The sequence below is a fragment of the Elgaria multicarinata genome, chromosome 2 (genome assembly GCF_023053635.1).
Source record: "Elgaria multicarinata webbii isolate HBS135686 ecotype San Diego chromosome 2, rElgMul1.1.pri, whole genome shotgun sequence".
In the NCBI taxonomy this organism is placed as follows: domain Eukaryota; kingdom Metazoa; phylum Chordata; class Lepidosauria; order Squamata; family Anguidae; genus Elgaria; species Elgaria multicarinata.
In genome coordinates, this window is record NC_086172.1 from 179,256,686 (window position 1) to 179,284,543 (window position 27,858).

General features: G+C 48.1%; 1 protein-coding gene across 1 annotated transcript; it reads left to right on the top strand.

Moving 5' to 3' along the window:
- Nucleotides 1–1,613: 1,613 nt before the first annotated feature.
- Nucleotides 1,614–27,051, top strand: PSMC6 (proteasome 26S subunit, ATPase 6). Its single transcript, XM_063118168.1, has 14 exons — nucleotides 1,614–1,725; nucleotides 7,142–7,221; nucleotides 10,378–10,417; nucleotides 10,623–10,675; nucleotides 11,430–11,497; nucleotides 15,060–15,174; nucleotides 17,173–17,260; nucleotides 19,226–19,287; nucleotides 19,376–19,499; nucleotides 21,446–21,507; nucleotides 21,749–21,869; nucleotides 22,373–22,453; nucleotides 24,958–25,029; nucleotides 26,548–27,051. Exons 1-14 carry the CDS (start codon nucleotides 1,641–1,643, stop codon nucleotides 26,664–26,666), a joined length of 1,170 nt encoding a protein of 389 aa, XP_062974238.1. The 5' UTR covers nucleotides 1,614–1,640; the 3' UTR covers nucleotides 26,667–27,051.
- Nucleotides 27,052–27,858: the final 807 nt, after the last annotated feature.

A 27,858-nucleotide genomic window follows, 5' to 3' on the forward strand; every position in this document is an offset into this window, starting at 1 on the left:
AAGTCCTGTTGATCCACGCGCGCAGGATCGGGAAGCAGGAGAGTTTGCCTTGCGAGGAGTCCACAAGTCCCTAGCTTTCCTGGGGGAAGGGAGAGGGAGTCCCGCTTGCCTGCCTGCCTGGACATCGTGGCCTGTTTGAGGAGAGAGGCAAGGCAACCCGGTGCCCTTTCCTCGGGAGTAAGGCAGAGGCTGGCTTGGGCCAGGGTCGAGCTTGCCACATGCTTTTTCTTCTGGCGGCAGCGGCCTCCCGGCTCTGGGAGAGCAGCTTCCAGGGAGCTAGAGCGGCTCTGAGAGGGCAGCTTCCGGGCGGAAGTCCGAATGTGGAGCCGTCTCCCCACCCCAGCATCCCTGGCTTCGCTTCGGCTGGGTGGCGCGGGGCGCCATCTCGCCCGCCCAGGCCCAGCTGAATCCTTGGGCCGGGCTGGGCCGACTCACAGCCAATGCGCGTGAGTGCTGCACTGTGCCCAGCGCCCCTCTTAGCTTGGCGCTCTAGGCAGCCGCCTGAGTGGCCTCTATGGTAGCACCGGCCCTGCACATGCATGTAAGACAACCAAAAGGCCAGGCTGGGTTCAAGAAAAAAGGTTGTACTGATGAAGTTCTAATTGCCACAGAGAGGTGCTGTCTAAATGGTCCCTTCGCCCTGTGGTGGCTGCAAATCGGTGCTGCATCAGTTATATGACGCAGTCGCTGATTTGCTACCGCCGCAGGGCAAAGAAACGAAGATGTGCAGCAGAAAAATTGGGACTTACCCCAACTTTTCCTGCCAGAGGGAGGTCAACTCTTCCACCATCTCTCCTCGCGCTGGCACTGTGCCAGGGGCATTTCCCAGGTGGAAGGGGACCTGCCATTGGTTGCTGGAAGCCGGGTGATGGCCTGGCGAACTGAATGGCCTCCAGAAAGCCCATACTGCCTCCTCCCGTGAGGATTACTCACCACCACCTTGCAGCTGCAAAAGTGGTTTTTTTCTAAAGTAGGGGCCAACCTGTGGTGTCAAGGCAGCCCCCTAAGCATATTTACTTGGGTAAAAGCCCTGCTGCGGTCAATGGCATGCAGAATAATAGAATAGCAGAGTTGGAAGGGGCCTACAAGGCCATCGAGTCCAACCCCCTGCTCAATGCAGGAATCCACCCTAAAGCATCCCTGACAGATGGTTGTCCAGCTGCCTCTTGAAGGCCTCTAGTGTGGGAGAGCCCACAACCTCCCTAGGTAGCTGATTCCATTGTCATACTGCTCTAATAGCCAGGATGCAGATGCAGTCCAACACATCTGGAGCACCCCAGGCTGAGGAAGGCTGGAATATAGGATTATAGCTGCAGAGGTGCCTTTAAAACTGGGGAACGGGGCGGGATTGTATCGCCATGGCGACGGGAAGCGCTTCAAGGCGCAGGCGCAGCCGCTCCGCCTCTCGGGTCGCCCCTGGATTCCCTTTCAGGCACACGCTCCCTTCCGTGGCGCCAGGGGGCGCGCTTTGAGCTCCAGCGGAAGCAGGCGTGTGCGTCCCCTCTAGGGCCGGGAGGAAGTGCATAGAGAAGACGCGCGGTCGGCCGGGCTGCGTGGGCCCGCCTTTCCCGGCGCCCCTTGCGCGGCGCTTGCGCGCTGGAGTGTTCCGGCCCGCCGTCAATCGCCTGCTTGTCATCATCATGGCGGAGCCCCGAGACAAGGCGCTGCAGGACTATCGCAAGAAGCTGCTGGAGCACAAAGAGATCGACGGGCGCCTCAAGGAGTGTGAGTGGCTCGGCAGGGCGGCGGAGGCGGAGGCCTGGCCTGGCCTGGCCTCGTGGCCTCTCCCCGGCCTGATCCGTCCCGCCCTCGGGGCGCGTTGTGTCACGGCTGGGCCCCGGGAAGGTTTGGGTCTCTGACTCGGTGGGTATCTGAGGCCCACCTTCCTCAACCTGGGCCCGCCGGGTGGGTTGGACTACAACTCCCACCATCCCCAGCCAGTGCTCTGGGCAACCAGGTTGATCAGGGGTCTGGAAACAAAGCCCCATGAGGAGAGACTGAAAGAACTGGGCATGTTTAGCCTGGAGAAGAGAAGATTGAGGGGAGACATGAGAGCACTCTTCAAATACTTGAAAGGTTGTCCCACAGAGGAGGGCCAGGATGTCTTCTCGATCCTCCCAGAGTGCAGGACACGGAATAACAGGCTCAAGGTACAGGAAGCCAGATTCCAGCTGGACATCAGGAAAAACTTCCTGACTGTTAGAGCAGTACGACAATGGAACCAGTTACCTGGGGAGGTTGTGGGCTCTCCCACCCTAGAGGCCTTCAAGAGGCAGCTGGACCACCATCTGTCAGGGATGCTTTAAGGTGGATTCCTGCATTGAGCAGGGGGGGTGGACTGGATGGACTTAGAGGCCCCTTCCAACTCTGCTATTCTATGATTCTATGAGAGCCCCCACTTTGGGGAAGGCTGAGTCAGCCTTTCCCTGTTTTATTTACATATTACTTTTGTAAGAACATCAGAACAGCCGTGAGGCTGGATTATACCAAAGGTCCATCAAACCCAGCACTCTGTTCACACAGTGGCCGAACAGCCATCGGCCAGGGATGAAGAAGCAGGACCTGGTGCAACAGCACCCTCCTGCCCATGTTCCCCAGCAACTGGGGCCCACAGGCTTATTGCCTCGAATACTGGAGATAACACACAACCATCAAGGCTGGTAGCCTTTGACAGCCTTTGCCTCCAGGACTTGATCCAACCCCCTTTTGAAGCCATCCAGATTGGTAGCCAAGAAACGTCTCCCTGTTAACATTCTCCACTCCCCTTACCCTCCTTTTCTCCAAGCTAAACAACCCCTGTGGTTGTAACCTTCCCTCATAGGAGAGATGCTCCCACCCCTGGATCAGAGGCTAAGATCCTGCCCAAGCCCATTAAAGCAACCGGGGGCTGCATAAGAAGACCAGAGGTGCACCCCATGTTCAATAGTGCTTACAAGAGATGCTGGGCTTCCAATCCTTTTACAAATCCACCCCACAAAAGCTCATACTGGTGGCTTCAAGGCTGCTCAGATGAATCAGGAAGTGCCCTCTCCAGACTTCCGCCATAAACAGCCTTAGGCTGCCCCCATTTGCCATACTTGGGCGCAGTACAGACCTGCCTTACAACCTTGTAAGGTGGGCCAGTATTACCACACAGACAGCCCAGAAGAGAGGGGAATGCACCTGAAGCACCAGTGACATTCAAAAGATTACATGTAACTTATTAAGAACATAAGTTCCATGCTGGATCAGACCAAGGGTCCATCTAGTCCAGCACTCTGTTCACACAGTGGCCAACCAGCCGTCGGCCAGGGATGAACAAGCAGGACATGGGTGCAACAGCAGCACCCTCCTGCCCATGTTCCCCAGCAACTGGTGTGCCACCTTTGCCCCAAGGAGGTGGTTCTCTCCACCCCTGCTTTTACCTTCACAACAACCCTGCAGGGCAGGCAGGGTGGGATAACAGGTCATGTTGTAAAGAGAGCATCCTGGCTGATTGTGGATTTGAACAATGGAACCAGTGACCTAGGGAGGTTGTGGGCTCTCCCACACTAGAGGCCTTCAAGAGGCAGCTGGACAACCCTCTGTCAGGGATGCTTTAGGGTGGATTCCTGCATTGCGCAGAGGGTTGGACTCGATGGCCTTGTAGGCCCCTTCCAACTCTACGATTCTATGATTCCTCACCCAGTGCATAAACTGGAATTCACTGCTGCAAGATGTAGCGATGGCCACCGACACAGATAGCTTTAAAAAAGGGGGTTGTATAAATTCCTGGAGGAGGAGGCTCTCGATAGTTACTGATGGCTGTGTGCTGACTCCAGGTAAGCCTCTGTGCACCAGTTGCTGGGGAACATGGGCAGGAGGGTGCTGTTGCACCTGTGTCCTGCTTGTGGGTTCCTGGATGACCACTGTGAACAGAAGGCTGGACTAGAGGGACCCTTGGTCTGATCCAGCAACAGGCCTTTTCTTATATTCTTAACCCAGCTCTCAGCAGGCCTGGCTGTGACACCGTGACAGCTCTTGCATCCTGTGGCCATTTGCCCTGAAAGAGACGGGTGGGGTTGCTGATCTCTCCCTTGGGATATGCCATCCTCAGGCTTGCATGGAGGAGGTCAGAAAGATCCCCTTTCATATCACTTCCTGGAATAGGGTCTTGGGTACAGAGGCCTTTTGCCTGCTTTCCTGTAGGCAGAAAGTCTGTGGGGGGGCTAGTTGGAAAAACAGCCCGTTGGGAAGAGTTCAAAATACCCAGCATAAGCACCATGCTCCCAGAGCTCCAGCTAGCCTGACTTTCTGCCTCCCAACAGCAGCTGCTTCGATGCCTGCTGGGCTTGTGGACTTCCCAGGAACTGCTCCTCAGAGGTAAATTACCTCTGAACAGGGAGGTTCATTTTGCCATCATAGCTAATAGTTCTAGGAGCATCAGAAGCTGCCTTCTTCTGAGTGAGACTCTGGGCCTGTTTGCGTTTAACATGGCAAATCATGGGCTAATTAACGTATGATTTGGTGTGGTGGGCGCCTGCTTCCGTTTTCAATTTGCAACCTCCAATCAGCCCAATCATAGGTTTTTCTGTAGTCTGTAACTACAGAACAGCGCTTTGGGTTAGAATCACAGAATAGCAGAGTTGGAAGGGGCCTACAAGGCCATCGAGTCCAACCCCCTGCTCAAGGCAGGAATCCACCCTAAAGCATCCCTGACAGAGGGTTGTCCAGCTGCCTCTTGAAGGCCTCTAGTGTGGGAGAGCCCACAACCTCCCTAGGTCACTGATTCCATTGTCGTACTGCTCTAACAGTCAGGAAGTTTTTCCTGATGTCCAGCTGGAATCTGGCTTCCTTTAACTTGAGCCCATTATTCCATGTCCTGCACTCTGGGAGCATCATGGATTAAAGTTAACCTGAGAACTACTTATTATATTAAGCCATGGGTTCTCAACAAGGGGGGAATCCCCCCCAAGAGGGAGGAATTTAAGGGTTCCGGTGGGGGAATTGGGACCACTATTCAGCAAAGTATGATGTCCTGTAGATTATGTCTTCCTACACATGTTATTAAAAACGTCCCAGAAAAGTGTCATTATTTGGAATGCACCTTTTGAGTTAGACTATCTTGGGAAGGGGGGAATGGAGCAAAAAAGGTTGAGAACCATTATATAAGTATTACTAATGAAGCTTTTGTGAACCGCCCAGAGAGCTTTGGCTGTGGGGCGGTATATAAATATAATAATAAATAAAAATAAAAGCTAAAATAATAAGAACTAATCGAAGGTTAACTTTGGGTTGTTTAACCCACAAACAACCCAAAGTGTCCAGGTTCACACATCATGGAGCAACCTACGATTGAGTTGATCCGAGGTTGCAAATTGAAATCAGAAGCAACACATGCCGTGGCAAATCGTGGGCTAATTGACCCCCAATCTGCTGCCATTACATGCAAGCCAAGTCCATCTAGCCCAGTGTTGTTGAGACTGAGCGGAAATAACTCTCCAGGGTTTCAAACAGGATTCTTTCCTAGGCCTAACTGGAGATGCTGGGGCTTGAACCTGAGCCTTCTGCCTGCAAAGCAGGTGCCCTACCACTGAGCTACACCCCTCTCTAAATTTAATAGACCTTCTTGTCCATCATGAATTTGCCTCATCTTTATAAAGCCATCAGTTCTGGTGACTATTGCAACATCTTGGAGCAATGAATTACATACGACAGCCTTCCTCAACCTGAGGCGCTCCAGATGTGTTGGACTACAACTCCCAGAATGCCCCAGCCAGCTCTGCTGGCTGGGGCATTCTGGGAGATGCAGTCCAACACATCTGGAGCGCCCCAGGTTGAGGAAGGCTGACATATGAGAACAGAGTGTTCTGCATTCTGTCTCCAATAACGGTGACCCAGGTGCTTCTCGGAAGCCCAGGGAAAAAAGTCCATAGCCCTCCCTCATATTTTGTCCTAAGCATCTAGCTTTCAGAGGGATACCGTCTCTCATGACAAATAGCCAATGAATTGCATTTCCTCTTATGAATTTGTCAACTCCCTCTTTTAAAACCCATTTATATGATAACCCCTAAGGGGTAGTGGCGATAAAAATGGTCAGCGAAATAGAAGTGTTTATCAAAAACCATCCCCTCCCTGCCCGACCTACAAATTGGTATATGGACTTTTGGGAAGGAGAGAAAGGGAATAAATAAGAGGTAATCTCTCCAGGTAGATATTTGAAAGGAGAAGTTGCTACAGAAGGAAATAAAATGTTTTTGCCTAGTGGCATACAACTGACATTGGTGGAAGTTGGTACCAGATCCACGTCCTCATAGGTCTCGATTTGGAACCATGTTCTTTTCAAGCTTATATTGAATTGGGTTTTCCTTGGTGGGCAAGTTGTCTTTTTCTTATTCTCCATGACATTCAGAATGGCTTTCACAGAATCGTAGAGTTGGAAGGGGCCTATAAGGCCATTGAGTCCAACCCCATGTTCAATAAAGGAATCCACTGTAAAGCATCCCTGACAGGTGGTTGTCCAGCTGCCTGTTAAAGCCCTCTAGTGTGGGAGAGCCCACAACCTCCCTAGGGAACTGGTTCCATTGTTGTACTGCTCTAACAGTCAGGGAGTTTTTCCTGATGTCCAGCTGGAATCTGGCTTCCTTTAACTTGAGCCCATTATTCTGTGTCCTGCACTCTGGGAGGATCGAGAAGAGATCCTGGCCCTCCTCTGTGTGACAACCTTTCAAGTCTTTGAAGAGTGCTATCCTGTCTCCCCTCCATCTTCTCTTCTCCAGGCTAAACATGCCCAGTTCTTTCAGTCTCTCTTCATAGGGCTTTGTTTCCAGACCCCTGATCACTGATCGTCCTGGTTGCCCTCGGACTGATCCTGCGCTTTCTTACTTAGTGAAACTTCCTCCTTCAGTGGAACTAACTCCCAAGTAAATGTGCACAGGATTGCAGCGTAGCTTGGTTAGCAAAGCATCTGTAGGAATCATTATGCTAGATTTATTTTGACGAAAGAAGAGAATATATGGAGGAGTAAGTTTTCTGATCTGCTCAACGGCGTTTATCCAAGAATAATGTTTTCTGATTCCATGGGTGCCCCCACCTACCCCGTGTATGGAGCAGAGTGAGGGAAGAGAGAGTGCTGATTATTTAGCACGTGTAACACTTTTTTTTAATGTTCTTGCTTTCGTAGTAAGGGAGCAGCTGAAGGAGCTCACTAAGCAGTATGAAAAATCTGAAAATGACCTCAAGGCTCTGCAAAGTGTTGGGCAGGTGAGTGTTGTGTGGCTTTCGCCTTTTGCGATTCTCCAGGAGGCCCGATGTGCAGAAAGCAGAGCTCTGCTTGTTATTATTGCATCCCACCTTTCGTGTAGGTTTCAATGGCGGCTAACAAAAAACACTTTGCATTTAACCACAGATGTCTCTTTGCTTAGCAGAAATAGGCCTCATAGAATCATAGAATCATAGAATAGCAGAGTTGGAAGGGGCCTACAAGGCCATCGAGTCCAACCCCCTGCTCAATGCAGGAATCCACCCTAAATCCACCTCCTTGTGCCTCCCCTTGCTTCCCAGCTCCAGTGAGGTCAGATTCTAGCCAGGTTCAGTGACTGCTGGGTTCTTGGCAGAACTTGGACTGCAGGGCTAGGAAATCCCTGGTCATTTATTTATTTAAGGATTTTTATGCCGCCATTCAGCCAAAAGGCTCTCACGGCGGCTTACAAAAGTATTTCTTGACAGTCCCTGCCCACAGGCTTACAATCTAAAAGACATGACACAAAAGGAAAGGGGATTGGGAGGGAGGAGGAGAAGGGGGAAAAGGAAAGCAAATTCAGGCACTACAATCTTAGTTGCAAAGTTCAGCAGTTACAGTTGACAGCAGGAGGGAGGGGGCTCTCAGCTGGAGCTGGACCCAGGCACGGTGGAGAGGTGCCTGGCTGCTGCTTCCTCCCCCACTGGTGGCCTCTGCAGTGACAGTTGGTAGCAGGAGGGAGGGGGCTCTCAGCTGGAGCTGGACCCAGGCACGGTGGAGAGGTGCCTGGCTGCTGCTTCCTCCCCCACTGGTGGCCTCTGCAGTGACAGTTGGTAGCAGGAGGGAGGGGGCTCTCAGCTGGAGCTGGACCCAGGCACGGTGGAGAGGTGCCTGGCTGCTGCTTCCTCCCTCACTGGTGGTCCTTCCTGGCATCCCACTGGCCTCCCTGCCCCCAATATATTTTGTTGCTTGAGAGGAACAATAAGTGGTTCTCCTTCCTCCTGACATGCTGCATAGGCAAACTGGGGCAGCCTCACTGCCAGTAAAAATGCAATACCAATAAGTTAACTAACAATTTGCTGCCTTTCATGGCACCCAGATCCAGTTGCTTGATGCAGCTGCTTCACTGTGCTAATGGTAGGGCCGGTTCCTATGTGCTGGCTGTCGTCAGCACCGTGTCCCTGTGGCGACTCTTGTTGGTCTCATTTTGCATGATGTCCTTTTCAGGAGCCACAGGAAGAGGCAAAACCAGTTGAGAACTGGTGTAGCACAGTGGCTAAGGAATTAAACGATGAATCAGGAAGTCATAGAATCATAGAATAGCAGAGTTGGAAGGGGCCTACAAGGCCATCGAGTCCAACCCCCTGCTCAATTCAGGAATCCACCCTAAAGCATCCCTGACAGAGGGTTGTCCAGCTGCCTCTTGAAGGCCTCTAGTGTGGGAGAGCCCACAACCACCCTAGGTCACTGATTCCATTGTACTGCTCTAACAGCCAGGAAGTTTTTCCTGATGTCCAGCTGGAATCTGGCTTCCTTTAACTTGAGCCCGTTATTCCGTGTCCTGCACTCTGGGAGGATCGAGAAGAGATCCTGGCCCTCCTCTGTGTGACAACCTTTTAAGTATTTGAAGAGTGCTATCATGCCTCCCCTCAGTCTTCTCTTCTCCAGGCTAAACATGCCCAATTCTTTCTGTCTCTCTTCATAGGGCTTTGTTTCCAGACCCCTGATCATCCTGGTCCTTGGTTTGAATCTCATCTTTGCCATGAGTTTTTAATCAATCCCAGGTCTATGTTTAGGTTTGGCTGAGAACAAAAAGCTGTTTTTAAATGTATCTTGTCTTTGTATGGTGTCCGTTTTTATGGTATTAAATTTTGTATATGGATTTTTAATGTTTAATGTTTAATCGTTTGGAAACTGCCCAGAAAGCTTTGGCTATGGGGCGGTATAGAAATAATAATAATAATCTCGGCCATAGGCAAGCCCCCTCCCCCTCTCTCTCTCAGCTCGGTCCTTCTGTCTGCAATATGGGAGGTAATAATATTATTTATTTATTTATTTATTTATTTATTTATTTTATTACATTTATGTACCGCCCCCACAGCTTGAGCTCTCTGGGCGGTTTACAGAAATTCTAAAATTGAGATAAAAACAGGATAAAAACAAGTATACAAAACTTAAAATTCTAAAACGCAGAACATCCATCCATACATTGGCTTGCTTTACAAGGTTATTGTAAGGATTATGGGTAGATAATGCAAGTGAGCGCTTTGAACCCCTGTAACTGCTGTATCAGCCTTCCCCAAATTGCTGCCTTCTGGATGTTTTGGACCAACTCTCATCAGCTCCTGCCAGTATGGTCAATAGTGAGGGATGATGGGAGTTGTAGTCCAACACATCTGAAGGCTACATTAAGGATTATGAGGTTGGGAAGAGGTTTCGGCCTGTATATCTAATTTGAAGGCGGGGGACAGGAAACATCCTGAGAAAATCCATTTGTAAGGAGGTACCCAGGACACATCCACATGGATCCACAGTGCTTTGGCCATCGGCCACCATTAAGAATAGAAAAAAGAAAAGCAAAAGATCCACCAACACTCTTGAAGTTGAGCGCACAATATATAGGGAGCCCAATGTGTTGTGCATATACCAAAAGCCTCAATGCGATTTATCTGAGCCCGTAGTCATATAATAAGTGTCAATATTACATTTCTACGTTTTCCCTTGTTTGTATTCTTTCATGTTTATGACATGATTTTGTCCTTGTTAATCACCAGTAACTTTGCTATATGTTTATTAAATGTTTGCTAAATGTTCATTGACACTTATTATATGACTACCGGCTTGGATAAATCGCCAGTAGTCATTGAGGATTCCTCTTTTTTGCTTTTACCATTAAGAATAGGGAAGGGTAAGAATCTGAATGTGTTTTGTTGTGGACTTCCCTGGTCCAAGATTTTGGGCACCTTTTCCTTGTAGACCAGAACTCCCCAACCTGGTGCTCTCAAGATTTGTTGGACTACATCTTTCATCATCCCCAGCCAGCATGGCTAATCTGAAGGGCACCAGGTTGTGAAGGTTGTTGTAGACAGACAAACCCTGTGTCTTATCAAGGAACAAAGCTAGGTGGGGTTCTTACATTGGTAGGTCTAATATTTCTCACTTTCTTTTTTTAAAAACAGATTGTTGGTGAGGTTCTTAAGCAGTTAACGGAAGAGAAATGTAAGTGCCTTGCAAGGGGTGACGTTTGATTTTTGCTATCACTTAACATGGCAAAATGAAAATAATTTCTTGAACTCATACAAGGAATAAATAGCAAAGCGATAAGGGCATATGCAGTGCTGTAAAAATATTCTAGCAACTTCTCATTTTGTAGCCACAATAATAGATGGATTAAAGATGCTCTCCTTTCCTTTGCTGCTTCTAGTCATCGTCAAAGCAACCAATGGACCAAGATATGTTGTTGGCTGTCGTCGTCAGGTGAGCGTCCTGTTTTGGAATGTTTGTATGCTGGACTCTCAGTTCATAGAATCATAGAATAGCAGAGTTGGAAAGGGCCTACAAGGCCATTGAGTCCAACCCCATGCTCAATGCAGGAATCCACCCTAAAGCATCCCTGACAGACGGTTGTCCAGCTGCCTCTTGAAGGACTCTAGTGTGGGAGGGCCCACAACCTCCCTAGGGAACTGATTCCATTGTCGTAGTGCTCTAACAGTCAGGAAGTTTTTCCTGATGTCCAGCCAGAATCTGGCTTCCTTTAACTTGAGCCCGTTATTCCGTGTCCTGAACTCTGGGAGGATCGAGAAGATCCTGGCCCTCCTCTCTGTGGCAACCTTTTAAGTATTTGAAGATTTATTATATCTCATAAATCCTTTCATTCTCCCCACCCCCAACACACTAGTGAATTTTATCCAGATAGCTTTGAAAAATTGCCATTTTGGCATTTATTTATTATTTATTTATTTATCATATTTATACCCCGCTCCTCAGCCAAAAAAGGCTCTCAGAGCGGCTTACACTTAGCAAAAAAGACATGACTTTATTAGACTGTCTGTGTTGGCCAGGAATGGAATTATTAGGTGGTTTGTTGTCAACAGAAGTCCTGTTGGTGATCTGGTGCATTTGCTCTCAAAGGATGCCCTGTCCTCAGCAAGGTTGTCTGTTGCAGAAATACACAGTTGAGGTGGATTCTGCTCTTTGAGCAGACTGAATAATTGTCTCCTTTTTCCCTCAGCTCGATAAAAGCAAACTGAAGCCTGGAACAAGAGTTGCACTGGATATGACCACCTTAACTATTATGAGGTAGGTTCTTGCCACCAAGGTCTTGGGTGTGTGTGCGAGAGGAGTTGGAACAGCTTTCATAAACCTGGCACCCTCCTGATGTGTTGGGACTACAGTTCCCATCATGGGTGGGAGCTGTAGTCTAACACATAGAATCATAGAATAGTAGAGTTGGAAGGGGCTTATAAGGCCATCAAGTCCAACCCCTTAGGTAACTGGTTCCATTGTCATACTGCTCTAACAGTCAGGAAGTTTTTCCTGATGTCTAGCTGGAATCTGGCTTCCTGTAACTTGAGCCCATTATTCCATGTCCTACACTCTGGGAGGATCAAGAAGAGATCCTGGCCCTCCTCTGTATGACAACTTTTCAAGTCCCTGAAGAGTGCTATCCTGTCTCCCCTCAACATGCCCGGTTCTTTCAGTCTCTCTTCATAGGGCTTTGTTTCCAGACTCCTGATCATCCTCGTTGCCCTCGTCTGAACCCCCTCCAGCTTGTCTGCATTCTTCTTGACGTGTGGTGCCCAGGACTGGATGCAACATTTGGAGGTCAACAGGTTGAGGAAGTTGAGTTAGAGGGATACAGCAGAGATACTGCAAAGTATCACAACTGGGCATAGAAGCGTTGACTAGAAATCGTGAAACATGCAGTAACTCTTAAAGTGTGCCTAAGAAAAGTATTCTTGAAAATCTTGACACGCACAATACCCTTTGTGGAGAAACTGAACAGAACCTTCTAAATTACAACTCTCCACTGGCTGCTGGAGTGGAACCTCTTCTGACTATATTAAATCTCCTGAGTGTATCAGAGCATTTCTGCATTGTGGCTTCTTTAGGCAGCTTGACGGTCCTCATGAACTGAAAGCATAATGTCCTTTCAGCTAAAGCGCAGTATATTAGAATACTTGCTCGGAGTAAACGTGGGGAATTTAGTAGGGCTGTGCAAGGACCCCCCGCTCCGCCCCGCTTTGATCCGCCTAGGCTCCGCTCTGCTGTGGAGCTCCACAGCGGCGGGGGGCGGCGCCAGGTAAGGCCCCCCCTCCCTCCTCCCCCTTACCTGCGTTTGTCCCGGCCCGTCGCCAGCTTCACTAGAGCCTGCGGCTTAACCAGGAACTGTAGGCCCCGCTTGTGGCCTACACTTCTGGGTTGAGCCGTGGGCTCTAGTGAAGCCGGTGACGGGCTGCGACGGACGCAGGTAAGACCCCCCCCTCCCCCTTGCCCCCTTACCTGGCTCTGCTGCCGTTGCCCCACAGGCAGCGGCGGCAGCAGGGCCAGATAACCCCCCCCTCCTTCCTCCCCTTACCTACATCCGTCTGCGTTCCCGCGGCTGCTTCAACTGAGCCCAAGGACTCAAACAGGAAGACGAGGCCGTTGCGGCCTCGTCTTCCTGTTTGAGTCCTCGGGCTCAGTTGAAGCAGCCGCGGGACTGCGGATGGACGCAGGTAAGACCCCCCTTACCTGGCTCTGCCACCGTCGCCGCATGGGCGGCAGCGGCAGGGCCAAGTAACCCCCCCTTACCTTTTTTGCAGAGCTCTGGATCGAGGCGAAGGATCCGCCTTCACCTCAATCCGCGACGCTCCGCTGCTCCCCCGATCCCCTTCACCTCCGCCTTAAGGGGAGGCGAAGCACCCCGATCCGCTTCTGCTTCTCCGGTCCGAGGAGAAGCGGAGCACAGCCCTAGTATTTAGTAGCCGCTTCCAGATCAGCAGCGAAGCAGAGGGCTGCAGGCCCAGTGTGTGTCTCAGTTGCGTACAGGGCTGCTGGTACAGGGCCCTTAATGAACCTTCAACTAGTGTAGCATAGCAGGTTAAGAGACTGAGGCAGGAAATCCCTGATCAGCATCTTACCTCAGCCATGAGCCAGTTGGCATTTAGGTACGGCAGTATTCATAAGTCTCTGCTATCTCCCCATTTTTAAGATGGAGATGGGTCTGGCCTGCTTTACAGGGTTGTTGAAAAGAGTACTGAAAGACTATGTGAAGTGCTTTCAACGTGCTGGTTGCGTTCACACATGATGCAAAAACATAATTTAGTGCATGATCAGGAAGGCGCTCAAACCTCATGGCTCCTCTGCCTCCCATGTGTTCAGGAGGAGAAATAAACCGGAATTCAGTTTTGCTTTAGCATATTTTGTTGTTGTTACGTGTTTAAAATAGACTTTGGTTTGTTCAGTAGCTCAGCAAAACAATCCAGGGCTTTGCTCTTGACTTTTTAGCAATTGACTAGAATTCATTTTAAACCACGATTCCTGGTTCACGCTTAACAATAAGCTGGGAATCTGCTAAAATGAAACTGAATACCAGCTTATTCCTCCTCCGGTTGTGTGCGGGGAGATGGGGGGATCCCCATAAGCCTGAGGCTTTGTTCGGGCTCCTTGCCATGGGCTCGTCCGAAGTTTGTTGTGTGCGCTGTGACACGGTGGTCCATGTGACCCACTCAGAATACGGCTGCCGTGGTAGGCATGGTCAGTCGCAAAACGCCCATTTCACAGAAGGCAAACCGATGAGTCTGAGAAACAAGTAACTTGCCCAAGTACCTGATTCCGGGCCAAGGTGTGACCTGAGCTGCAAAACACAAAACCACTCATTTGAATCCAGTTCTCTGCGCCAACAGCATAGAATCATAGAATAGCAGAGTTGGAAGGGGCCTACAAGGCCGTTGAGTCCAACCTCCTGCTCAATGCAGGAATCCACCCTAAAGCATCCCTGACAGATGGTTGTCCAGCTGCCTCTTGAAGGCCTCTAGTGTGGGAGAGCCCACAACCTCCCTAGGTAACTGATTCCATTGTCGTACTGCTCTAACTGTCAGGAAGTTTTTCCTGATGTCCAGCTGCAATCTGTTTTCCTGTAACTTCAGCCCGTTATTCCGTGTCCTGCACTCTGGGAGGATTCTGCCCACCAGATCACCCTGCCTTCCTCCAATCACATGCTCTTTTTTTCCCCTTTCAGGACACGCATGCACACCCCTAGTGAGATGAAAGCATAACCAGAGGGACTCAGAGTGAGGGGAAAGCGTGCTGTTCCATTCTCTACCCACCCGCCCCCTGGCCCCATTTCCTGCCCTTCCCCACATGCCCCCCCCTCTGTTTTCTTTCCACCCACCCCAAGCCCCCATTGTCCAATCTTCTGCCATGGCCTTCTCCATTGCTCTGCATTCTCTCCCTTTACTCTTCAGACTGCTGATAGATGGGCTCCCCTCTCTCAACACTCCATCCCAAGGCCTGCTGCCACCAATCAGGATGGAGGTGGGCGTGTGCAGCAGAGGCCCAGTGAGCAATGGCACAGGCAAAGGAGCAGCACAGGGAGAGCATTTGAACTGGGCATTTTAGGGGAGAACCTAGTGCAGAGGGAAGCAGTCAGCCAGGCGGATGCCATTGCAGGCCTCTGGGGGCACCGTTGGCAGCCCCGGTGCTAAACCACGGCTTGTGTGTGGATTCTCGCCCGGGAAAAGCTCAGCCATTTACTCAGGTGTCTTCATATTTATGTACGGGTTACAGGAAGTTGAAGCTGTACTGCCGAGAGGTATTATTTAAAACGGTCATTGTAAAACCCGATGAAAGAACACGTTGCATCGCTTCTCCAATTTAGATATTTGCCAAGAGAAGTGGACCCACTGGTTTACAACATGTCTCATGAAGATCCCGGAGACGTGTCTTACTCGGAGATTGGCGGATTGTCAGAACAAATCAGGGAGCTAAGAGAGGTAACGGTCTGTTTCGTCATTATGGATCTGTATGATGGGTATGGTCGCACTGCTCATACCCTCGTAACCGAAGGCATTTGAATCTTTTATACGATCTGGACGTCGTATTAGTGATTCTCGACACCATGGTTTAGAGATTGGAAACCAGCTATGGATTTGCAAACTTCCTCTTAAGAACATAAGAGCCCTGATGCTGGATCAGACCAAGGGTCCATCTAGTCCAGCACTCTGTTCACACAGCGGCCAACCAGCCGTCGGCCAGGGACCGACAAGGCAGCACGTGGTGCAACAGCACCCTCCCACCCATGTTCCCCAGCAACTGGTGCACACAGGCTTACTGCCTCAGATACTGGAGATCGCACACAACCATCAGGGCTAGTAGCCATGGAGAGCCTTCCCAACCCCCTTTTAAAGCCATCCAGATTGGTGGCCATCACTACATCTTGTGGTAGTGAGTTCCATAATTTAACTATGTGCTGTGTGAAGAAGTCCTTTTATTAAAAAGAAAACTTTAAAAAGAAAAGTTTTTAGTTGAGCTTTAAAAGCTGCGATTGAACTTGTAGTTCTCAAATGTTCTGGAAGAGCGTTCCTTCTGCTGCCCCTTACGCCTGGAACGCTCTTCCAGAACATTTGAGAACTACAAGTTCAATCGCAGCTTTTAAAGCTCAACTAAAAACTTTTCTTTTTCCTAAAGCTTTTAAAACTTGATGTTGTGCAGACTTTATATTGTCAGTTTTACCCTACCCTGTGCCTGCTTACCCTACCCTGTGCCTGTTTGCATTCTCTTCCCCTCCTTACTGTTTTACTATGATTTTATTAGATTGTAAGCCTATGCGGCAGAGTCTTGCTATTTACTGTTTTACTCTGTACAGCACCATGTACATTGATGGTGCTATATAAATTAATAATAATAATAATAATAATTTGTTCTGGATCTCTCACTAATCAGTTTCATGGCATGACGCCGGGTTCTAGTATATTGAGAGAGGGAGAAAAATGTCTCCCTATCCACATTCTCCATACCATGCCTAATTTCGTACACCTCTATCATCCACCCTTTCCTTATTTCTTCTAATCCAGGGGAGGGCAACCTCCAGTGCACGGGCCTGATCTGGCCCACGGAGGTTGTGCAGCCAGCCTGCAAGCTTCCAGGATTCCTCCAGGGGGCAGAGCTTGGCCCCCCGTCCCCATCCCCTGGAGAAATCCCCACTGTTACCATGATTAAGGTACAACAGCGAGCGAGTGGGGGGCTCACCCACGCACCATCTTCCCCACTGGGAAGTGCCAAAAGTAGGTTGGGGGGCTGGACGCAGATCCTCCTGAGACGCCCACTGGGAACTGGCTTTGCTGCACACAAGCCTATTCCCGTTGGAGAAGGCCCACGCACAGTGGAGCCGCTTCACCTGCCCCACACCTTCTTCCATTGGGGAGGGGATGCATGACAGGTGAAGTCCCCCCTCTAGCTGAGCTGGCCATTGGAGAATCACCCCTCCAGCCCCGGCTGAGCTTCAGACAATTTGCCTGTGTGGCGGCTTCCCCGATGGCTTGGAGAATATCTAGCGAGACAACCCCAGATTTGATAAGCTACAAACTTGGTTTACATGGCTTGTCAAGGGTTTTAACACTTAAGTCCCCGATGTTTAATTAATTAATTAATTTATTTTAAAAAATGTTGAGTAACAGTCTTTATTCAAAAGGGGCGTTGATGGAAGTAATATGACCTACTCAAGTGATAAAACACTGCTTAAGTTAACAACATACTTTGATTCTAAAACTGCAATCTTTATACTTACTTGGGAGTATGCTCCACTTCAGAGTTCTGTTCTCCCCTGTGTGCCCCCAAAACCTGCTGTAGAGGGTCCCTCAACTTTAGAGCAGATTTTAAGGACAGGCAGTGGGGGGAGAGGGGGTGCCCCCCCCCCCCGTTCCACTGACAAACAATAAGTCATTCTTTTGTTTTGGACTCAAGACGCATTTACTTGTTTCTCCTCTTCGCAGGTTATAGAGTTACCACTGACAAATCCAGAATTATTCCAGCGCGTGGGCATTATACCTCCCAAGGGCTGCTTGCTGTACGGCCCACCAGGTTGGTCCCCGCTTGCTCCTCAGCGAACGGGTCGGTCACTTGGGCTGATCCATTTCTCCTTGCTCAAGTCCAACTCGCCTTCTCCCGGGGTGTCCAGGGGGTTCCGTGGGTGGCGTTGCTCCTTGAGGGCAAGAGACAGAGTGAATTCTCCGGTTTGCCTGCTCTGCCTCCACCCCTGGGCCTGCATGTGCAGGTTCATGAGGGAAGATGATGTCTGGGAATCTCTGCAGGAGCTGGCCAGTTGTACAGGTAGGAGGAAAAGCAGAGGCTGGCTCTGGTGCTGTATTTGGGTGCTAGTGGGTGAAGGGAATTGGCACCAGTAAGGAGGTAGAAAGAGGACAGACGAGCTCTGGTGCTGTGTGTGAATGAATAATAAACGTTTTATTTTGTAACCATGTAAAAAAGCTCGACGTTTCGGATTCAGAAGAATCATTCTTCAGGAGCTAAAACAAATTACAAAACCATTATTTAGCGTAAAAGAAAAATAGGGTGACCCTATGAAAAGGAGGACAGGGCTCCTGTATCTTTAACAGTTGCGTACGAAGGGGAATTTCAGGAGGTGTCATTTGTATATATGGAGAACTTGGGCCAGATCTACACTACTGCTTTAAAGCGCTTTATAACATTTCTATAGCGCTTTAAAGCAGTTAAAGCACTTTATAACTGTTATAAAGCGCTTTAAAGCAGCAGTGTAGATCCTGCCTTGGTGAAATTCCCTCTTCATCACAACAATTAAAGCTGCAGGAGCTATACTAGAGTGACCAGATTTAAAAGAGGGCAGGGCACCTGTACCTTTAACTGTTGTGATGAAGAGGAAATTTCACCAGGTTCCCCATATATACAAATGACACCTGCTGAAATTCTCTTTTCAATACAACTGTTAAAGATACAGGAGCCCTGTCCGCCTTCTCATATGATCACTCTAGCTATAAGATATGAAAGGAGGTTTTCTTAATTTTCCTTATCCAAAATGAAAATAAAATCCAAAAACTTTCAACTTAGCTTGTACAAACGCCCAACGTTTCAGATCTGGAGATCCTTGGTCAGGAGCTGTACAACAAAACAAATTCCTCTTTGACGCAGTTATCCATTTAAAACCTTATAAGTATTTTTGAAGGACCATAGTCATATTCGTTCTGCCTCCGTTGGCAGTCAGGGTTTTAAATTGATAATTGCTTCAAAGAGGAATTCATTTTGTTGTACAGCTCCTGATGAAGGATCTCTAGATCCGAAACACTGGGCGTTTGTACAAGTTAAGTTGAAAGTTTTTGGATTTTATTTTCCATTTTGGATAAAGAAAATAAAGAAAACCTCCTTTCATAGAATCATAGAATAGCAGAGTTGGAAGGGGCCTACAAGGCCATCGAGTCCAACCCCCTGCTCAATGCAGGAATCCACCCTAAAGCATCCCTGACAGAGGGTTGTCCAGCTGCCTCTTGAAGGCCTCTAGTGTGGGAGAGCCCACAACCTCCCTAGGTAACTTATAGCACCAGATCTTATAGCACCAGAGCCTGCCTCTTCTTTTCCGCCTAGCCTTTTCGCGGTGCCTTTCCCCCTCTTCTTCCACAGTTGTACAGTTAACTACAATGGAGAGAAGGACCAGAGCAACCATCCCCAACCTGATGCCCTCCAGATGTTTTGAATGACAACTCCCAGTAGCGCCAGCCAGCTTAGCCAATGGGTGGGGATGATGGAAGGTGTAGTCCAAAACTTCTGGAGTGCACTAGGCTGGGGGAGGCTTGGAGTCCCCTTAGTGGTGAGGCGGGGTCCTGTTGTCTTCAGTTCTGCATAGTATTCTTAGAATCAAAGAATAGCAGAGTTGGAAGGGGCCTATAAGGCCATCGAGTCCAACGCCCTGCTCAATGCAGGAATCCACCCTAAAGCATCCCTGACAGATGGGTGCATGTTAATCTGTCACTTTGGTGCTCGCCTTCTTGAACCATCCTCGGTGTGTTTTCCCTCCAGGTACGGGGAAAACTCTCCTGGCCAGAGCTGTTGCCAGTCAGTTGGACTGCAATTTCTTAAAGGTAAGAAAATAGCGTTTTTTTAAATTATTATTGAATTGAATCTGTTTGATTGCTAGCCAGCGTTCATGCTGCCCGTTGTTTTTCTCAGGTGGTGTCTAGTTCCATTGTTGACAAATACATTGGTGAAAGTGCTCGGCTGATCAGAGAAATGTTCAACTACGCCAGGGATCATCAGCCCTGCATCATCTTCATGGATGAAATTGATGCTATTGGTAAGGCCCGTGGGCATCATGTGACCTGTGCGCATGCCGTGTTTTGCCTTCCTCTTTGCTGCCCGGAGAACCGCTGTGTTCCCTGCTAGGGAAGCACCTTCCTCTACTGCCTGATTTGATCATTGGACACATTAATAACTGGATAGATAATTGGCAAGAGAGAGTGCATTAGAGGCAAACAAAATCATAGAATCATAGAACAGCAGAGTTGGAAGGGGCCTACAAGGCCATCGAGTCCAACCCTCTGCTCAATGCAGGAATCCACCCTAAAGCATCCTGACAGATGGTTGTCCAGCTGCCTCTTGAAGGTCTCGAGTGTGGGAGAGCCCACCACCTCCCTAGGTAACTGATTCCATGGTCGTACTGCTCTAACAGTCAGGAAGTTTTTCCTGATGTCCAGCTGGAATCTGGCTTCCTTTAACTTGAGCCCGTTATTCCGTGTCCTGCACTCTGGGAGGATCGAGAAGAGATCCTGGCCCTCCTCTGTGTGACAACCTTTTAAGTATTTGAAGAGTGCTATCATGTCTCCCCTCCATCTTCTCTTCTCCAGGCTAAACATGCCCAGTTCTTTCAGTCTCTCCTCCTAGGGCTTTGTTTCCAGACCCCTGATCATCCTGGTTGCCCTCCTCTGAACATGCTCCAGCTTGTCTGCGTCCTTCTTGAATTGTGGAGCCCAGAACTGGACGCTAGATGAGGCCTAACCAGGGCCGAATAGAGAGGAACCAGTACCTCACGTGATTTGGAAGCTATACTTCTATTAATGCAGCCCAAAATAGCATTTGCCTTTCTTGCAGCTGTATCGCACTGTTGGCTCATATTCAGCTTGTGATCTACAATAATTCCGAGATCCAAGTAGAGCTGACTTACTCTTGGTTAAATGCCCTCAGTAGAGAATGCCTACGCAAGTCCTTTGGCACCCTGGAGTTCCTTTAGAAGGCTGGGCATCTTTTTGAAGGAAATCTCTTTTTCAGAAGGCCAGTGAATACTTGCCAACCCTTTGTCTTTTTTTGGATGCTTAACTCAAACCCTGTGTCTAATTTTCAGCTTGGTTTTAACCTCCCTGCAAACATCTTTCAGCCTTGAGGCTTCATCCCACGTACCTGTTTCCCTCGAATTTTCCCCTGTAGTGTAAAGGTGTCGATGTTGTTGCTAGCTAAATCATACACCGGGCTACAGTGCTCCTAAGATCCTTTGCATACCGGGAAAAGGGTTTAAGGGGGAAATGTAAAAAATCATTAATAAAAACCCCAATGGTTGACCCAATCTGCTTCAAATTTGGTATGCTTAAAGCCCTCCTTAATATCTATTACTGTGCCAATTTTAATGTTTTTATCTTTAAAACCAACGCAAGTGTAAGCATTTGTTTAACTTTTACTTTAAACCTATCAAATCCTCCTCCTGCCGCTCAGAAAACAATAAATGATTCGCTCCTAAACAGGTAGCAAAATAGGTTGATGCTTTTGGCTTTGAAGCACAATTAAAGCAGGATGCCTGGGAGTACTTCACAGTCAAAGCAGATTATAAACTGGAAAACTTCAGAGTCCTCTGCACGCAATTCGCAGTGATTGCACAGTATAACCCTGGTGTGGTGAAGCTGTTGGTCACCCTGTCTGACTTCAGCGAAATCTTCTCGATCCTCCTAGAGTGCAGGACACAGAATAATGGGCTCAAGTTAAAGGAAGCCAGATTCCAGCTGGACATCAGGAAAAACTTCCTGACTGTTAGAGCAGTACGACAATGGAATCAGTGACCTAGGGAGGTTGTGGGCTCTCCCACACTAGAGGCCTTCAAGAGACAGCTGGACAGCCCTCTGTCAGGGATGCTTTAGGGTGGATTCCTGCATTGAGCGGGGGGTTGGACTCGATGGCCTTGTAGGGCCCTTCCGACTCTGCTATTCTATGATTCTATGAAATGTTGACTGATTTTCCACTCTGATTTTCTCCTAGGTGGTCGTCGTTTTTCGGAGGGGACTTCAGCCGACAGAGAAATTCAGAGAACTCTAATGGAGGTAAAAGTTTATACATATTGGGGGTCTGCCTGTTGAGAGATGCTCTTTCTGAACACCCAAGAGCCATGATTCCTGTGGATTGTAGGGCTGTCTCTCTGGTGCTGGGTTCCACGTGTTTGGAAAGGGTTGCAGAACACCAATCTTGGCGGCGCTTCTCAACCTGCTTACTGGAGTGAGCTCTCAAAATTGACACAACGTCTTGAGTTAGCTGAACCCTTTGTTTTCTTGCAACACGTTTCAGTTATTGAATCAAATGGATGGATTTGACACTCTGCATAGAGTTAAAATGATCATGGCTACAAATAGACCAGATACCCTGGATCCAGCATTGTTGCGCCCAGGAAGGCTGGACAGGAAAATCCGTGAGTAGAGTTTTCTGTGTGTCGGTGTAATTCTGTGCCTCCCTCATTTGCAAAGATAACGATGTTCTTTTCTGTCATTTTTGCCGAGATCTCTGTAATGCATTAATTAAGCCGTAATTTCTTTGTATCCTGGAAGATCATCTGAATATTATGTTCTTCTTTTTCTTTCTGATTACAAAAGAGGCTTTTACAGAAATCGTAGCTTGAATGCTTGCTGAGAACAATGAAGATACGGGCTGAAATTGTATCTATTTAGAATAATCTTAGTTTTTTGTGTGTATTTATGAATTATATATTTGATTTGTACCCTGTCTGTCCGCCCAGAAAAGGGAGCTCAAGGCAAACCAATGTTTGCATTTTACTTCTGTAAGTTAAGTGATGTTGTTGAATCTTACTTCCTGAGTGTTAATTGATGTGTAGATCTTATTGTGAGGTATTGTTGACTGGAACCATAAATTGATTGGTAATAATTAAAAGAGCTCTTTCCCTCCCCCGCCCTCTAGATATCGACTTGCCAAATGAACAAGCCAGGTTAGACATACTGAAGATCCATGCTGGACCTATAACTAAACATGGCGAAATTGGTAAGCTTCCAGGGCTTTATGATGAATGCTTCTTGGCAAATCGTGTGCTGCTTTTCATGTTCAGGTACATCCACGATTAATGAAAGCGATTGCAAAGTGCTGTCTCATTAAGCGTAATTCTGTGGCTTGTTTCTGCTAAGACACGTTTGTGTTCTGCATTTCTTCATTACCTGCTCCTCCTCCCAAGAGGCTCGCAGTAGTATAATAGATACAGCTTTCACTGGATGTAGTTGCTCCCTGAGCTGGGCATTACTTCTAGAACAGGGGTGCAGAACCGCAGGCCTGAGGCCCATATCCAACCATCCAGGGCTCCCCATAGGCCATGTCCCTGACCACTAATAGTTTTGTGTTTTCCCAGCTTTTGTCCATTTATTCCCTCTCTGGAGGCTGAAGTTAACGGCAGTAAGAGGTTTGAGCCAAAGTAGGCTCCTGTTTTCTCTACTGTGCCTGCACCCCTTCGTCTTTGCCCCTCTGTGCACCACTGAAGTGCAGCCCAAAGAGAGCCTCTCTGAAATGGAATTTGACCCTCCGTCTGAGGGACTCAACACCCCTGTACTAAATGCTGAGGTTGTAGACGTGTCTTCTGCTAGCCTTGGCTGGTCCACCACTTGCACCCTTTCCTGAAGAAGCTGGGTCTGGCTTTGGCCGTTCATTCTCTAGTAACCTTAAAACCGGACCAGTGCAACATGGTCTATAAGCGGACCTACCTTTAAAAGAGCCCGGATACTTAATCATGCTGCTGCCAGATTATTGCCTAGATCCATGATTCCGGAATGGGGCCCCCAGCTCACACCATTCATCATCTGAGGTCTTGCTCTGGGTCCCTCATGCCGACTGAGGTTTGGTGAGCGGGCACAAGGAATGGCCAGTTTGGCTGTGAGGGCAAGGGCCTGACAGTACAGGGCAGCCTTTGCCAGCCTGGTGCCTTCATGACAACCTCAGAAGAGCCCTGATGCTGGATCACCCCAGGGCTCCATCCAGTCCAGCACTCTATTCGCACAGTGGCCAACCAGCCATCAGCCAGGGATGAACAAGCAGGACCTGGTGCAACAGCGCCCTCCCGCCCATGTTCCCCAGCAACTGGTCTAGGCTTACTGCCTCTGATATTAGGACTAGCGTGCGGCCATCATGACTAGTAGCCCCTGATGGGAATGATGGGACTAATAGTCCCACACATCTGGAGGGTGCCAGGTTGGCAAAGGCTTCTATATCCCTTGAGCTGATCATGAGATTTTATTGTGCTGTTTGGTATTATCACAGTTACTTGTACCTTCATGCTGTTAGCCACTTTGAGTTCCTGTAGCGGAAGAAAAGTGGGATAGATTTATTTTTTTAAAAAAATCTAAATATTTGGGGTTATCCCTTCCTTTTCGGTCGTGACAACAACTCTGCGAAAAACAGGCTGGACTAAGGGTGTGGCCGGCTCAGCCACGCAACTCAGTCAGTTGCATGGCTGAATGGGAATTTGGAACGAGCCTCCATAACTTTTATTCGATTATTTGATCCGCTACACCGTATGAGTGCATATTCATGTTTCATGCTGGTGGAATAGCAAAGCTGGCATAACCAAGGGAGTAACGGGCCCATTAAAGAGCATGCTACACCTGATTGCGGCATCTGCCCCGGACCACTCCATCGCATGTTGAAAATGCTATATAAATTGGCATTTGGAAACAAAGGGTTGTACCCCATGTTAGACCTACATAGAGTAGAAACATTGAAATGGAGGACGTGGTGCAGGACACGGAGTAACGGGCTCAAGTTAAAGAAGCCGGATTCCGGCTGGACATCAGGAAAAACTTCCTGACTGTTAGAGCAGTACAACAATGGAACCAGTTCCCTAGGGAGGTTGTGGGCTCTCCCACACCAGAGGCCTTCAAGAGGCAGCTGGACAACCCTCTGTCAGGGATGCTTTTGGGTGGATTCCTGCATTGAGCAGGGGGTTGGACTCGATGGCCTTGTCGGCCCCTTCCAACTCTGCTATTCTATGATTCTATGATTCTATGATGATTGAGGGGAGACATGATAGCACTCTTCAAATACTTAAAAGGTTGTCACACAGAGGAAGGCCAGGATCTCTTCTCGATCGTCTCAGAGTGCAGGACACGGAATAACGGGCTCAAGTGACAGGAAGCCAGATTCCGGCTGGACATCAGGAAAAACTTCCTGACTGTTAGAGCAGTACGACAATGGAACCAGTGACCTAGGGAGGTTGTGGGCTCTCCCACACTAGAGGCCTTCAAGAGGCAGCTGGACCACCATCTGTCAGGGATGCTTTAAGGTGGATTCCTGCACTGAGCAGGGGGTTGGCCTTATAAACCTCTTCCAACCCTACTATTCTATGAGGGACGTAAGTTAGTCGTGACTAAAGTTCCATTCATTCCACTGGGTTTACTCTGTGTAGGGCTAACATTAGATAAAGCCCGTGGAGTTCTAATTTTTCTGGTACTGTCTGCAGCCCAGTGCTCTGATTAACCCAGCCATTTGTGTCATCTTACAACTAGATTATGAAGCAATTGTGAAACTTTCTGATGGCTTTAATGGCGCTGATCTGAGAAATGTCTGTACTGAGGCAGGTAAGCTGAGGCCCTTTGCTGCTCTCCAGTTTCTTTATTCCTTGGTTTTAATGAATGGAGATTCATTTTAAGCACCGGTCGTTTATGACATACAGCAGTGTGGAAAAAGGAGACTCAGGTGGTTTTGCTGTATCTGGTAAAGGGAAACTTGCACGTTTGTGGGCCCTGTATTGTGGCTGTATTATTAGCATTACTATTAATAATAATAATAATAATTTTTATTTCTATAGTGCCATCCATTTTCATGGTGCTGTACAGAACAAAATAAAACAGAATACAAAACACCCTGCCATATGGCTTACGTTCTAAAATCACAATTACAAGCAAACTGGGAGGGGCCGGGCCAACCATCATGGGGGACAATTTAACACTAGTCTTAAAATCTCTTCACTGGCTGCCAATTAGTTTCCGGTCAAAGTATAAAGTGTTGATTATCACCTTTAAAACCCTACATGGTTTGGGTCCAGGCTACCTGCGGGATTGCCTTCTCCCGTACAATCCGCCCCGCACACTCAGGTCCTCTGGGAAGAATTTACTCCAGCCAACAAAAACAATGCTCACAACTATTATTATTATTTTTATTTATTTATTTATATAGCACCATCAGTGTACATGGTGCTGTACAGAGTAAAACAATAAAATAGCACAACCCTGCCGCATAGGCTTACATTCTAATAGAATCATAATAAAACAATAAGAAGGGGAAGAGAATGCACCAAACAGGCACAGGGTAGAGTAAAACTAACAGTATAAAAGTAAGATCAAAATCAAGTTCTAAAAGCTTTAGAAAAAAGAAAAGTTTTTAGCTGAGCTTTAAAAAACTGCGATTGAACTTGTAGTTCTCAAATGTTCTGGAAGAGCGTTCCAGGCGTAAGGGGCAGCAGAAGAAAATGGACGAAGCCGAGCAAGCGAAGTAGACACCCTTGGGCGGGTAAGAAACATGGCATCTGAGGAGCGAAGAGCACGAGCGGGGCAATCGTGTAAGATGAGAGAGGAAAGATATTACCCAAAGGACCTTTTCTTCTGCCGCTCCCAGTTTGTGGAATGGCTTGCCGGGAGAAATTCATCAACTTAACAGTCTTCCAGAATTTAAGAAAGCCATAAAGACTGATCTCTTCCGGCAGGCCTTCCCAGCTGAATTTTAAGATGCCTTTTTTTAATGATGTGCTGCTTTTAGTGACGCACTGGTTTTAAACATTTGAATTAGTTTTATCTATGTTGTTTTTAATTGTGTTGTACCCTGCCTCGATCCAGAGGGAGAGGTGGGTAACAAATAATTATATTATTATTATTATTAAATAATAAAAACTAGTATCATCACACTATGGATTGCAAGCTTTTGAGAAAAGAAATGTTTTCAAGTAAGATTTAAAAACTGAGATCGACGTCGCAGTTCACTGTAGTTGCTGCCCGTTGAATTAAAACACACAGAGCCAGCTCCTGAACCAGACTGCTTCTGTGTGTGTCCGGGGTTTTATTTCTCTCACACAGGTTGTTTCTCAAACTCTGTCTCCGCAGGCATGTTCGCCATTCGTGCTGATCATGACTTCGTAGTTCAGGAGGACTTCATGAAGGCGGTTAGGAAGGTTGCGGATTCCAAGAAGCTGGAGTCTAAACTCGACTACAAGCCTGTTTAAACGTAACTGTGGTTCGTGGCTGGCTGTGACTGCATGGGAAACACGGGAGGGGGCGGGGGGGCTTTCATAGGTGAAATGAGAAACACAAACATTATCCCTTGATTGTGTTCTTACTGCCCGCGTCTGTATTACATCAGCAAGTTGGCCAACTGTTAACGATAATGACAAGCCTGCTGAAGGAGACCATGCGGCATTCTGGAGAGAAAAAGAAAGCCTTCCTTACAACCTTACTTAAGCGCAGTGTGAAATCTGCTCTTGCAGGCTGGCTTTGTGAAATGTACCAGGTTTGTTCCTTGTGGCGGATTTTAAGGCAATGCGTTTCTTACTTTATATCTTCTTTTCTTCTTCCCTTAAACTGTTAAAAATAAAAGTTGTTTAAATCTGATTTCCTCTATATTTCCTCAATTTACTATAGAGCAGAGCTGACATATCATATCATAGAATCATAGAATAGCAGAGTTGGAAGGGGCCTGCAAGGCCATCCAGTCCAACCCCCTGCTCAATGCAGGAATCCACCCTAAAGCATCCCTGATAGATGGTTGTCCAGCTGCCTCTTGAAGGCCTCTAGGGTGGGAGAGCCCACAACCTCCCTAGGTAACTGATTCCATTGTCGTACTGCTCTAACAGTCAGGAAGCTTTTCCTGATGTCCAGCCGGAATCTGGCTTCCTTTAACTTGAGCCAGTTATTCCGTGTCCTGCACTCTGGGAGGATCGAGAAGAGATCCTGGCCCTCATCTGTGTGACAACCTTTTAAGTATTTGAAGAGTGCTGTCATGTCTCCCCTCCATCTTCTCTTCTCCAGGCTAAACAGGCCCAGTTCTTTCAGTCTCTCTTCATAGGGCTTTGTTTCCAGACCCCTGATCATCCTCGTTGCCCTCCTCTTTACACGCTCCAGGATCTCTTCTCGATCCTCCCAGAGTGCAGGACACAGAATAATGGGCTCAAGTTAAAGGAAGCCAGGTTCCGGCTTGACATCAGGAAAAAAATTCCTGACTGTTATAGCAGTACGTCAATGGAACCAGTTCCCTAGGGAGGTTGTGGGCTTTTTCACACTAGAGGCCTTCAAGAGGCAGCTGGACAAGCATCTTGCAGGGACGCTTTAGGATGGATTCCTGCATTGAGCAGGGGGTTGGATTCGATGACCTTGTAGGCCCCTTCCAGCTGTGCTATTCTATGATTCCAAGACATCCCT

Bases quoted from the DNA above. Each gene is read 5' to 3' on its own strand.
- PSMC6 (XM_063118168.1), top strand. From the start codon at position 1,641: ATGGCGGAGCCCCGAGACAAGGCGCTGCAGGACTATCGCAAGAAGCTG. The intron at 21,870-22,372 runs GTGAGTAGAGTT...CCCGCCCTCTAG, and splicing joins AAGGCTGGACAGGAAAATCC to ATATCGACTTGCCAAATGAA. The intron at 22,454-24,957 runs GTAAGCTTCCAG...TCTTACAACTAG, and splicing joins AACTAAACATGGCGAAATTG to ATTATGAAGCAATTGTGAAA.